This window comes from Eretmochelys imbricata, chromosome 11, assembly GCF_965152235.1.
Source record: "Eretmochelys imbricata isolate rEreImb1 chromosome 11, rEreImb1.hap1, whole genome shotgun sequence".
NCBI classification, from domain to species: Eukaryota; Metazoa; Chordata; order Testudines; family Cheloniidae; genus Eretmochelys; species Eretmochelys imbricata.
In genome coordinates, this window is record NC_135582.1 from 82,721,337 (window position 1) to 82,733,855 (window position 12,519).

Genomic DNA, 12,519 nt, shown 5'->3' on the forward strand with positions numbered 1-12,519 from the left:
TGATTACTTTTCAGGGTGTCTGAGAGTACTCGGCCGACACATCTCAGCTGAAGGTTTAAAGCAGGTGGGTAAACTCTGGCGACTTGTTAGTTTTACATAAACCAGTAAAACCTGTTGCTATGAATAAGCATTACTGGTGAGAGGAGTTGAGGCACAAATCTCCTTGGGCCAAACTCCTTCCAGAGAAATTGCAGATGGATTCAATGTAAAAGGTGTTTTCTGCATGAGAAACACCAGTCTTCATTTCAGTGTAAAAATATCTGTTGCTGAATTGAATGTTCATGCCTTGCACATTGTGGGGTTGGGTGCACTGGGGTGTTAAAAGTGAAGATAAAGCAATATTTTACAGTAATCCCCAACAATCCGATCTGGAATTTCCTGGATATTGAATCAGGCCCAAAAGGCACACTACTGCAAGTTCTGTCTATTCAACAGATCTAATTCCTTGAAATCTCCAAAACGTAAGGCACAATTTCCATGAGCTATGTTTTAATGTTGTATTTCTCTTGAAGCTGAAAGCCTGTATTGATCCTGACTAGATTTTTCATGTTTGTTGGTGTGTAGAAGCAGTGAGTGAAGATGGCCAGATATATGTCTATTTCTTTGAGGAACATTTAAAAACCTTCACTCTTCCTTTTTCATGGGAGCAGGCCAGACTGCAAACGCAGAAGGAGATCCAGAAGGGACACACAAGGCAAGATGATTTTTTAAATTTGTCATGATAAATAGCATGACTATATCTTCATAAATTGCACTGACATCACTAGTTGAGTAGGCACTGTACACACTGGGAAATTGCACAGTGTCTTCATGATTGCATAGGGTGGGTTTTTTATTTTCCCAATGCTCTTCATATTTCTATAATGAAAAAGGGATACTTTCTTTGGAGAGACACACTATATTACAGCCCTATCCAGAGATCACAGTGCAGACTTGTTAGGGTTTTCCAAAGCTTCTCTCATGTCTTACGATGAAATATATGAAAGCATTTTAACTCTTGCTAAACATGAAATGATTTGCTTCTGGCTGCACAAAATATGGAGGAAGAGAATGTTAACTGGGGGTCTGGTGACCTTCTATATCACGATGGTAAAAGCCTTGATCGCATGCTAATGGTATGTCACCATTCTGTCCAGTGTCAGTGTCTGTTACATGTCTGTTACAGTCTGTGCTGGGCGTAAAGGAGCCGTCTGTGCTTTCTTCTCCATCAAAATTAATTACAAGTTGTGTCTTGCAGCACCAGGGCTCTTTGGCCTATTCAGAAGAGTGAATGCCTTTAATGAAATGTTGGAAGGCAGGGTCCCATTGTGCTGTTGTCAGCCTGGATCAAAAGCTGCTTTTTATTCACATCCCTTATTGTAACTGTATTTCCCAGCAGTTGCGCTCCAGAGGAGGCTCTGTCCCTGGCTTGCAGGATGGAGTGGGAAAGGGCCCTTTGGTAAGCAAAGAGCCAGAGGAGCTGCCTGTAGGAGCAAGTGTGTCAGGGGCACAGAGCTGGTGTCTGGGGCGGGTAGTATCCCTCTAGAGGAGCGAGCCTCTAGCAACCTACTCACCACTGTCTTGCTGTCTCCAGAAGGCATAGGATGAAGCCAGTGGCTAGTGTTTCTCATCAGAGCGCTGGCTGCCCTCAGGTGTGTTCTACACTACAAAGTGAGATCAATGTATGGCAGTTGTGCGCGTGTCTGTGCTTAAATTTGTCTCCCACCAATGTAAGCACCCCCTTACGCTGACAGAGTAACACCACCTCCCTGAGCGGCATAGAGGCACGGTCAATGTACTTTAGTCAACACAGGGTGAGTGCAGACACTGATACTTACATCAACCTTAACTGTCCTCCAGCAGCTATCCCACAATGCGCCACACTGACTTCTCTGGTCACCATTGTGAACTCCACTGCCCAGGGGTCACGGAGACTGGAACCTCCCCTTCCCCGACACCATTTAAAGCCCCACCGATTTTTGAAATTCCTTTTGCTGATTGTCTGGCTTAGCGAGCACACTGAATAGCCCTCCATTGTTGAGTTCAACTGACCAGCTGACCATGCTGGCTACATGCTCCAGACTCGCTCCTGCCTGGAGTAGTCAGGAGATATTGGCTCTCCTGCACCTGTCAGGAGAAGAGGCTGTGCTGACCCAGCTCTGAACCGGGTGAAGAAACGTTCAGACATCTACAAGCAGATTGCTTTGGGGATGCAGGAGAAGGGGTATGACAGGGACCAGCAGGAGTGCCGTGAGAAAGCCAAGAAGCTGCAGCAGACCTACCTGAAGGCCAAGGAGGTCAACAGTCGATCCGGTGTGGAGCTGCAGACCTGCCACTTTTACAAAGAGTTGCATGTCATACTTGGCAGAGACCCAACCACCGTCACCTCACAGCATCGTGGATACCTCCGAGGAGCCCAAGTCATAGGCCCCTGCAGTGAACAGCGAGGAGGAAGTGGTGGTTGGTAAGGAAGAGGAGGAGTGTGCGGGACAGGCGACCAGAGGATCCAGCCGTGGAGTGAGCCAGGACCTGTTTTTGGCTCCACTGAGTCCAGCCAGTCGAGCATGGGTGAGCCTGATGCAGGTGAAGTGGCTCCATGAATGCCACCAACAGCCTTGAATTAGTTTGCGCTATGTCCCACAGCCATCTGTCCTCCAAGGAACTGTCATGTTCTCCACTGGTTCGATGGTTCTTGCAGCTCTGCAAATACTCCGGGATCGTGCGTCCTGTGCTCGCGATGCTCATGACAGTAGTGCAGAGCTGTGCGGGCTCCATGCGTCTGTCAGAGATGACAGACAGTGAGAGAGGCCACACGGGTTTGTGGCATTTTTTAAAAAGGTGCAAAAATTATGGGAAATGGACAATATTATGGAACAGAGACTGTTGCAAACTGGGAAGCAGACCCCTGCGTGACTCGTTTAGCCCCACCATGCATTGCCAAAACTTCCCCAAAGACAGGGCACTGAACGGTGGTGAGTTGCACACTGAGGTACCTACCCATGGTGCCCTGCAGTCTGCATCGACACAAGCACTCCTGACAAGTACGTGCGCCGTTGACAGATGGCACCAAGTTCGCACCCACACTAGCGCTGTACTAACCGTGGAGGCTGTATGCCCTCGTAGCTTGAGTCAACAATCTCCTTCCTTAGGTATTTTTAAGGTCAGGCTTGACAAAGCCCTGGCTGGGATGATTTAGTTGGGGATTGGTCCTGCTTTGAGCAGGGGGTGGGACTAGATGACCTCCTGAGGTCCCTTCCAGCCCTGATAGTCTATGATTCTATGATTCTAACATACGTTTGTAGCATAGACATGGCCTTAGAGTCCAAGTAGCGTGTGCTGCCTCAGGGGTATCTTTCCTTCAGTGAAACCCACTCCTGTGTTGGGGCCCAGAAACTCCTTGCCCCACTCAATTCCCATGTACGCTTTATTTTCAGGGCCTAAGTGGCATGTAGGTGATGCAGAGGCCTCGTGATGAACCCTCCATACAGGGGGATTTCATCCCCAGCAAATGTGATTATTTCCTTAGTTCTGCTATTTCTGAATTCCAGGCAGCCAGGAGCATACTGGCTTTGGCTTTCCTCCCTCCCTCTAAAATACTTTCCTTTTCCAGGTCAAGGATATGCTCTCCTCAGTCATTTGCAAAACATTATCCCATTTTGCCGCCTCAAACTGAGCATGTCGTCGGGCTGGGGGATCAAGAAACGAGGATTCCTAGTGCAGCAGATCTAACACACGTGGCCTCGGCCCAGGAGCGCCTCCCAGAGCGCCTGGCTGCTAATCTGGAGCTGGAGAAGAGAGAGCACAGGAGGTAAGTGACAGGAACAGCTGCACAGACCCTTTTCCTAGCAGACTCATTGATGGCTTTGCAGGGTGCTGGGGTTCATGAACAGAGTTTTGGCTTCTCTGTTGTATGGAGCTGAGGTTTAGTGGTTTCATGGAGGAACCCAGATTATTGCTGACAATCTCTCCTTTGCATAAAGCTGCTGTGTCCTCCTTCCCTCTCCCACTCCTCTCCTCGGCTGTCAGAAACAGGGCTGGTTCTAGAGGGCAGGCAAGCAGACCATGGGCACCCATTCCTTGCGGGTGCTCAACTGTTTTCTCCCTTCAGCTGCTTGGGAGGTGGGTGCCAAAAATGTTTTCTGCCCTGGCCAGCAAAACAGCTAGGGCCGTTCCTGGGGTTCAGAAACATCATAACGTGGGCACTGTGGGGTTTGAGATCCAGCCAATGGCTGCCACCAACAGTCAGACCATCAGTACTATAGCGAGGCTGAGGGCAACAGAGGAGCCGGAATTTCCATGAGCCCGGAGGGTACCAGGAGTGAAATCACAAAGCTTAACCCAGGATTCTTTGAAAGGTGTGATCCTACCAACCAAATCTCAGCACAAGCCCTCATGCTATTGCATGCCGTTGTGCCAGTCATCAGGCCAGGCCTTCAGCTGTTCTTCCAGCCCTCCTCTGTAGCTATGGGGACAGTTTGACACCTGAGGCTGGATCCCAAAGCAAGGCCCTCCACAATGACGTGTCTTGTCTTAGTGGGTGAAGCACTAGCGCCACTGTGCCAGACACAGGGAAGGGTTGTTTGACCGGTGGGAGCGCTCCATGCTGCACGTCAGTCAGTTGGAAGGGATTTCTAGGGTAAGGGCAGAGTGCTCTGTACATTGCCCCTGTCACTTCACCTTGCCATGTGCAGTTCCTTGTCTGGGAGATCAGGAGAAGGTGAATGTATGTCCCTGTTCTCTCTCACTGACCTTTTCTGTCCGGGATCCTGGAACAGGTTAGATAGTACATTGGGCTGTTTCCCTTGCTTAACTGAAGGGATCCATTTCTCTAAAAGTTCCCAGGGTTTGGCATCTTTCATTGCTTTGAGGAAGCCAATAACTTGAACTCTGATCTGATAGCTAAGTAATACCCCAAGAATGTGGATTCCTCCAGGGGCATTGCTAATCCTGATTCTGAGCACTGCTTTTTTGTTCTTCCGGAGTGACTCTACCCAGCTAAACTGATGGTTGTCATGTGTCATTTGCTAAGGTTTGCCAAGTGAGGTGTTACTGTATGCAGTTTAGGATCTATTGGTATCAAAGCTGGTGTATGAGCATCTGTTCTAGCATCAGGTGTTCTCCCTTCCCCTCTTATCTACCTATGCTGGCGTGGACAGTCAGTGTCTCTGGGGTGTGCTGCCTACCCCTGCTCGGCTGTTGGAGTCCTGATTGGATTGATGCCTTTTCTCAGGGTGAGTGGGAAGAAGGGGGCTGATTTTCAGATTAGCCGTTTTACAGGGGATTTTTTCCTTGCAGCTTTTTCTGCAGTGCGCTTTGCTTGAATTGAGCCACACTGTGTGAGTTCAGAACATGATGGATGGAATGATTGATTACAAGCAGAACCCACCTGTAGCGATGAGATGACTCACCGGCGTGGCGCCTCCTGCTGGTGATCCTGGGAATTAGCTCGATTCCAGCCCGGAGCGCCCTCTGCCTGCCGGTGGCTCACCTGCCGCTGGCCCCCGAGTCCCTCCCGGACCCCGGTGCCTCTTACTTCGGGGTTCTGCCCCAGCAGTAACCCACAGCCTGGGTCTCCCCTCCCAGGGGAATCCCCAACTCTCTAAACTCCATCTTGCCTCAGTGGCTACTGCCGGTCGTCATCTAGCCCCTGCTCACTGGGGCAGACTGCAGTCTGTAATGGCCTCTCATCACTGGCAAGGGGGGTTTGGACCAGCTGCCTCTTCCTAACCCCGGACTGTACCTCGGCAGGCCCAGTACCTTCCTTAGGCCTTGCACAAGGCCTGCAGCCTGGGAGTTACCAGGCTGGAGCTCCCCAGCTCCCCTTGCCTTTCCCCAGCACTGCTCTGCCTCAGATACCCTTCTCTCGCAGGCAGCTAGGTCCTTCTCTCTCCAGAGCTAGAGAGAGACTGACTCAACTCCTGGCTCACAGCTAGGTTGACCAGACAGCAAATGTGAAAAATCGGGATGGGGGTAGGGGGTAATAGGAGCCTATTTAAGAAAAAGACCCAAAAAACGGGACTGTCCCTATAAAATCGAGACATCTGGTCACCCTATTCACAGCCCTTTTATAGGGCCAGCTGTGGCCTGATTGGGGCGTGGCCCCAGCTGTGGCTGCTTCCCCAGTCAGCCTAGCCTTTGACAGGAGTGGGGCAACTGCCCTTCTACACCACCCTCCTTGTGCTGTTAGCTCTGCTTTCATCTCTGCCTCCTGGATCATTTTAAGGGGAAGTTCTCTCATTTTTCTCCATCTGTATTTCCATCACTGTCTGTAAACTAAGGGGTCAGCGACTTCTCTCTGAACTTCATCAACAGGACTGCATTGAATGGGTCTCTGTAACTTAGACTGCAAACTTTCGAATGGAGACGTGCGGAGAATCCCAAATCAAACACTGTATGGATTGCTAAGAATGAACTCGCTCACTGCACTCAGGCCTGGACGAGTCTCACTGGTTAATTCGGGGAAATGGTCATTTCGTTTGGAATCCAACAAGCTATTGATTTTCCTTCTGCATAGTGCCATTTTCAGGAGCGATCTGTTCGATTTAAACCTCCCTTGAAGAAACTGCCTCGGCTCATGGCAACTGAGGGGCTCATCCCTGCCCTGGCAATGTAGAGAGAGAAGTGGTGCGGTTACCCCTTTCCTGAGCCATGCTGTTCTCCCAGGACTTCTGACTTGTGCACTGTCCCTGGGGTGCTCGGGCTGCCGGTCAGACCTGATTTCCCTCTGTGGTTACATCAGCCCAGAGAATGTGCATGCTTCGGCAGAAAAGCACAAGGTGTATAAAGCCGAGCTGCCGTTTGACTTGTGCCTATGACCTTGTTTCTTTCTAGGTTTGAGGAGCAGCTACACCAGTGGTTAGCGGAAGACTCTGAGCAGCTCCCATGCTCTGTGTCTCTTCCCCTCTACCTCCCTCAGAGCCTGGTCTGTACACCTCAGGTTATCCATCCACTGAGTGGAACGCCCATGTCCCCACAGGCACAGGTAAAAAGAGATGGATGTATTGGCAAGAAATTAGAGCTTTACCTCTGCAGAGCACTGAGCAAACGCTGAACAGATTGATGTCCTGAACTTGCCATGGGAATAACAGATGGTTTTCATGGTAGAATTCCAAGTCTGTGAATTTCTCGAGAGAGAGAATTTCTGCCTGCCTGGGAGATGGGCTCCAGCTGTCCTGGATAAGTGGGCTGCTGTGAGCATATTTCCCAGAAACACAGGGTTAGCCTTGTGTTTATATGTGATTTTAAACATGAGTCCTTCTGATCAGCCTATCGCATTGTCGCTGTCCCCTTTACTATTGTGCATAGTAACTGTGAGCTGAGATGTGGCGCAAGAGAATCAGCCAGCCAACACTCCGCTCCACCGAGTTAAAGGTGGGAGATGGGTTGTGAAAGTGCTGGCTATGCCCCATCCTCCTGGGAAGGGAAGTGCTTGGCCTGCACCACTAGGAGATTGCTGGTTCAGAGGCCAGGCTGTCTCCAGAGGTAGCAGAGGGATTTAACAGGCACATCCCTCCAGGGCTAACTTTCCCTTGTTCCTGTCGGACAAGTGATTCTTTGACAGTCATACATCTTTCCTTCTGGACAGGCTGGAAGTCGTGTGGAAGATGGGCATCTGGTGAAGGAGACAGGAACCTCTCTGTCAGACAGACTGAAACGCTTAAAACGGCTGATTAGAGCTAACAAGGAAGAGGAGATCGCCTGTGAGCTTCATCTCTCTGCCCTGAGGGACATGGTGGATGTTTAACCATGTTTAACTAAGCCAGCATGTGGAGCAAGAGATCTCACGATGAATGTTGTCCAGGATGTGGGGTCAGACAATAAATGTTCCCACAGCAGGGGCCTATGCTAGAAACTATGCCTCTCCTCCGGGGAGAAATCGTGGCAACATATCACTGGACAGGGATGGATCTTGTGCACCAATCCCTCGCCCAGCAGAGGGGGTGTCTGCTCACAGCCCCTCGTCTGCCCAGCTCTGCATTTCTTGTGAGCCCACGTCTGGGTTTTGTCTGGGGTCCTCCAGCGCCATGATTCCTTCACACCAGCTGCTCTGTGCCAGAGGTGGGGAACTGGTTGCCTCATGACAAGCAGTGCTTCAGGCTCAATCTGTACATTAATGTTCCCTTTCTATGAACTCCCCTCACTTGTGTCCCATGACTGCCCCAGCAGAGAGGGGTAGACTGACCGCCATCCAGACGCTCAGTATCTGCTCATCTTCACAGTGAGGGAAACCAAGCAGCCCGCCCCCTTCTTTGACTGCCAGCCTCCCTGCCCGGCCAGCCTCTTGGGTGGGCTCCCTCTTGGTAATAGAGTAAGGCTGCTGAGTAAACTGTAGGCCACCAGGCTGGCAGAGTTAACACTTTAGCCTGGGATTGGATTTTGGTCTTTGCTGAAACGAGAACAATAAAATCCTGCCAGTGGGTGTACAGGAAGAAGAGCCATTCTGCTGGAATCATGCAGCTCAATTTGGTTTCACTAAAAGAATGTCGTAAGGTTGGTTAGTCCTAAGTCAGTGAGGATCCTGAGGTAGAAGGGAACAATGCGACTCTAATCTAAACACAGAATATAGCTAGAAGTCACAGGCTGAGCAGTTTGTAGTTTATGGAAATTGTTCTGTTCTAGTGTGCTTGTTTTTTATTCACTGTTCAGTTGCCTTTTGAGCCTCCTAGCTGCCCACGAATATCTCCTCCCTGTTTAAGAAACATTTGGAGCATTGTTCTTGTTCTCAAGAATCCATAAGATTCCTGGACTGTTGTCTCTGAATAATGCTCCATGCAAGGGGATTCTGTACTTTGTGACTTAAGTTTCGTTATGTTGACTGTTTATGGCAGCTATGTCCTGAAAGAGCGGTTTCCCTCTTGTGTGGAATAGTGTACTGCTGAGAACCGAGCACATGCGACTTTGTTTTTCAGTAGCACAGGGGCATTGAGGAATTCTTTAGCAGCTGCTGTTTCTCAGCTTCTCATGAGGTTCTTGTTTGGAAAGTTGCATCGTTTTTATTTTAACATAAAAGTATTATCTGCAGTGAACTCATGGGAGAGTGTGTTTTATGAGAGTATTCTAATGGAAGGGTTTGTTCATGTAAGAAAGCCAGATTGTTTCAGTCTTAGATTGATCAGATATTCTGAAACATGGTTACTGGCAGGTTTAGCAACGAGCAGCTTCTCCTTCTTGCCCACCCATCGGAAAGGAGTTGCCTATTTAAATGTTTGTATTTAAAATTCTCCCTGCTCCCCAAGCATTCACCCCCCTGCTCCCAAGTCCCCACATATTTCCCAGTCTCTCTTTTTAAAGTAAAGCTTTTCATTTCTCCTTAAAATGCCAATAGTAAATTTGGGTTTATCTTTTAAGTTAAAGATCTGCTGATAAAAACTGGAAAATGAGGGTTTTAAAAAAAGGAAAGGGAGGGTGTGCTCGAAGGCTGTTCTTGCTGGTAAACTCTTCCTGCAGACCATGGAGCTCCTTTGGGATTATTTTTGAAACAGACTAAAATGAAATTAACCAGTCCACATGCCTTGTGCTCTCAGCAATGGCTCGCTGGTAATGCTGTGGTTGATCTGCTCTGCATTTGCAGTTAGTGTTGTAAGACTGTAAAATGGAATCAAGAAACCTTGGCACTGTTTTTGAGATCATGCTTTCAACTATGTACCAATGTAACCTTCCTATGTATATAATAAATTTTGAGTGGCTTAAATTGTATTGTCAACATTTATCACTACACAAAAATGCTTCTTACTCTACATCTAATGCATTTACTTTGCATTGAAGACTTGCCATGTCTGCACTAGAAATGCTACAGTGACACAATTGCAGTGCTGCAGCTGTGCCATTGTCGTGTAAACACAACAGAAAGGGTTCTTCCTTCACTGTTATGAATCCATCTCTCTGAGAGGCAGTAGCTAGATCGACGGAAAACGACCTAGCAGTGTGTACACCAAGGCTTAGGTTGGCTTTACTATGTTTCACTGGGTGTGGAATTTTTCACAGTCCTGAGTAACGTTGCAAAGCCGACCTAACTTTGCAGTATAGACTAGACCTTTGAAAAAGATACCCCAGAGTTTTACGTGCGTTGACTATGCCTAATTGCTGAGAGATGATAAAGCAAATAAGTATCTTAAAATATATGCTGCAAATGTTTGTGTTGCTGTGTTGGGAAGTAAAAGGGAAAGCTGGACCAGCTCTATCAATTTTGATAATTGATATTTAAATAAAAAATATCCTAGGACTTGTCAGAAAGCCTTCCCTTCCACCCCGGTCCTATGTCAGCTGAATTCCTCTGGCACGACAGAGCTCCTGGCTTAGCCTGAATTGTTTCCCAAATACTGTCAGTTAAGTTTGTCTCAACTGGTGATGTTTTCAGGATTCCTAATCCTCACCTGGAGTTCAGGGGAGTGTGAATGGTCAGCTCACTCTTCCAGTGTGACTCCTGATGTGAAAAGCATCTCTGTAACTGCTACTTTCATACTCTCAGTTCTGTCCCTCCGTAGGCAGTCATGTCTCTTCTAATATAGTGACTAGCCATGATCACATCTATTAGCTTTTGTTAGTGCCGCGGAGTCAACGCAGTTCAGAAAGAGTGAGCTGGATTCTCTTCTGCTGCGTGCTGCTGATGCACAGTTGCTTACTAAGCTCAAATCAGTTGTGTCTGTGTAAACCATGATATCACTGGTAATTTGGAGTCAGTGGGGTTTCATCTCAGCGCCTGATTTGTCCTCCATTACCTTGCTTACTGATGACAACAAAGGGGAAGAAGCGAGCCCAACTTTGACTCCCAGAACCCAAGTCATGGCTAGCTGGCAGTTATGAAAACCTTAGTTCTGGAACCGTGTCACTTTGTATGGAATGCTCTGGGAGACAAACATGGCTCCCCACGCACTCTGCCGCTCTTGTGAGACTGAGTCCATGTATAAAGCCTTCCTCGGTGTTGCCACCATCACTGTGAATGTATCTACTTGGAACAAGTTTGCATATGCACTAGTTGTACTTGTTCATCATATACTGGTACAATGCCAGCACCTCTGGCTATAGGAACTGGCCAAGCAATGCTTATTTGCCAGCGTGACAGACCTCTTAGATGCTGCTGATAGTTGGAAATCACTGCAGTGAATGTTTCCCAATGGCACGTGCAGTCTGGGTGCACAGTCATTAAAGGAAGCTGATGCGGCTCTGGAAGGAGGGGCTGTGTGCAAGGAGGACAGGTGCAAGAACACCCAGCCTAGAAACTATCCCCCATTCTCTCCAGCTCTGGTTGGAGCACACTGAGCCCCTCAGCCCTGAGAAGCACCGTACTCAGCTGGAGAGGATAAACTGAAGGGACATGAGTAATGAGTGCAGAGTAAAGAGGGGGAAGGTTTGAGCACTCAACCCAAAATCAAGAAACTGAAGGACATGAAGAGAAAAAATTACTTATTTGCTTATACACCAATGCTAGGAGCCTGGGTAACAAACAAGAGGAATTTGAATTAGAATTGCCCATTTATGAGCATAAATTTGATCTACTTGGTATTACTGAGACTCGGTGGGATGATTCCCATGACTGGAATGTTAAAATCAATGAGTATAACCTATTTAGGAAGGATTGAGGGGGCAGAAGGGGAGGGTGAGTGGCACACTGTCAAAAATGACTTAACCTTTTCCCATGTCACTGATAACTCAGAAGAAAATGATCTAGAATGCTGATGCATCAATGTCCTAACCGATAAAGCACAAGATGGGGTACCAGTTGGCGTCTACTACAGACCATCGGATCACGTCAGAGAGCAGGATAACCAGGAGTCTGTACTTGGACCAGTCCTGTTCAATATATTCATAAATGATCTGGAAAAGGGGGTAAACAGTGAGGTGGCAAAATGTACAGACTATACAAAATTGCTCAAGGTAGTTAAGTCCAAAGCAGTTTGCAAAGAGCTACAAAGGGATCTCACAAAACTGGGTGCCTGGGCAACAAAATGGCAGAGGACATTCCGTGTTAATAAATGCAAAGCACTGCACATTGGAAAGCAGAATCCCCACAAAATGATGGGGTCTTCATTTGCCCTCTTGCTAGCTGGTATGAATGCACCCCTTGCTGGTGGCAGTCGTTCTCTGCCTGCTGGGAAACGCCCCCCAAAGGAATTCTGAACGCGCTGTAGTCTTGGCCTTCCAGGGGCAAACCCGGCCTAGGCCTGTCTCCGGTGTGTTCATGACCTCAGCAGCGAGGGTCTCAGCTGTTCCGCCGCCGGCGGAGGAGAGTCTCCTGCAGCTGAAGCAAGAGCCTGCCCGTGAGATCGCTGGGTCGTCCCCAGCCAGCCTTCCGGCCGTGTCCCATCCTGACAGCGTGTGAAACCGTGGCGGGCCGCGTCTTCTCAGGGTCCGAGGGCGAGGAGCACGGCTCTGAGGGAGACACGCCCCTTCTCTCTCCCAGCAGGCCCAGAAACAAAGTCTGGCCAAAGGCCCGGGTACGAGTCGCCCAGAGCAGGACCCATCCCTGCCTCCTGCACAACTCGGCAGTTCAGGGTCCCCTCGACGGGGCACTGAGCGCCTGCAGGATAATGCCCTCGCCCC

The 12,519-nt window shown here is 48.8% G+C and overlaps 1 protein-coding gene across 4 annotated transcripts in view; it reads left to right on the top strand.

The window, feature by feature from the left end:
• Positions 1-9,670, top strand: part of MCM3AP (minichromosome maintenance complex component 3 associated protein) — a 79,031-nt gene extending 69,361 nt beyond the window's left edge. For 2 of the 4 annotated variants that reach the window (XM_077830651.1, XM_077830653.1), the window contains 4 exons: positions 565-694; positions 3,590-3,787; positions 6,811-6,961; positions 7,565-9,670. In XM_077830651.1, the coding sequence (XP_077686777.1) occupies positions 565-694; positions 3,590-3,787; positions 6,811-6,961; positions 7,565-7,723 (638 nt within the window). In that variant the 3' untranslated portion in view covers positions 7,724-9,670. The other 2 variants (XR_013347576.1, XM_077830654.1) reach the window with 2 other exon arrangements.
• Positions 9,671-12,519: the final 2,849 nt, after the last annotated feature.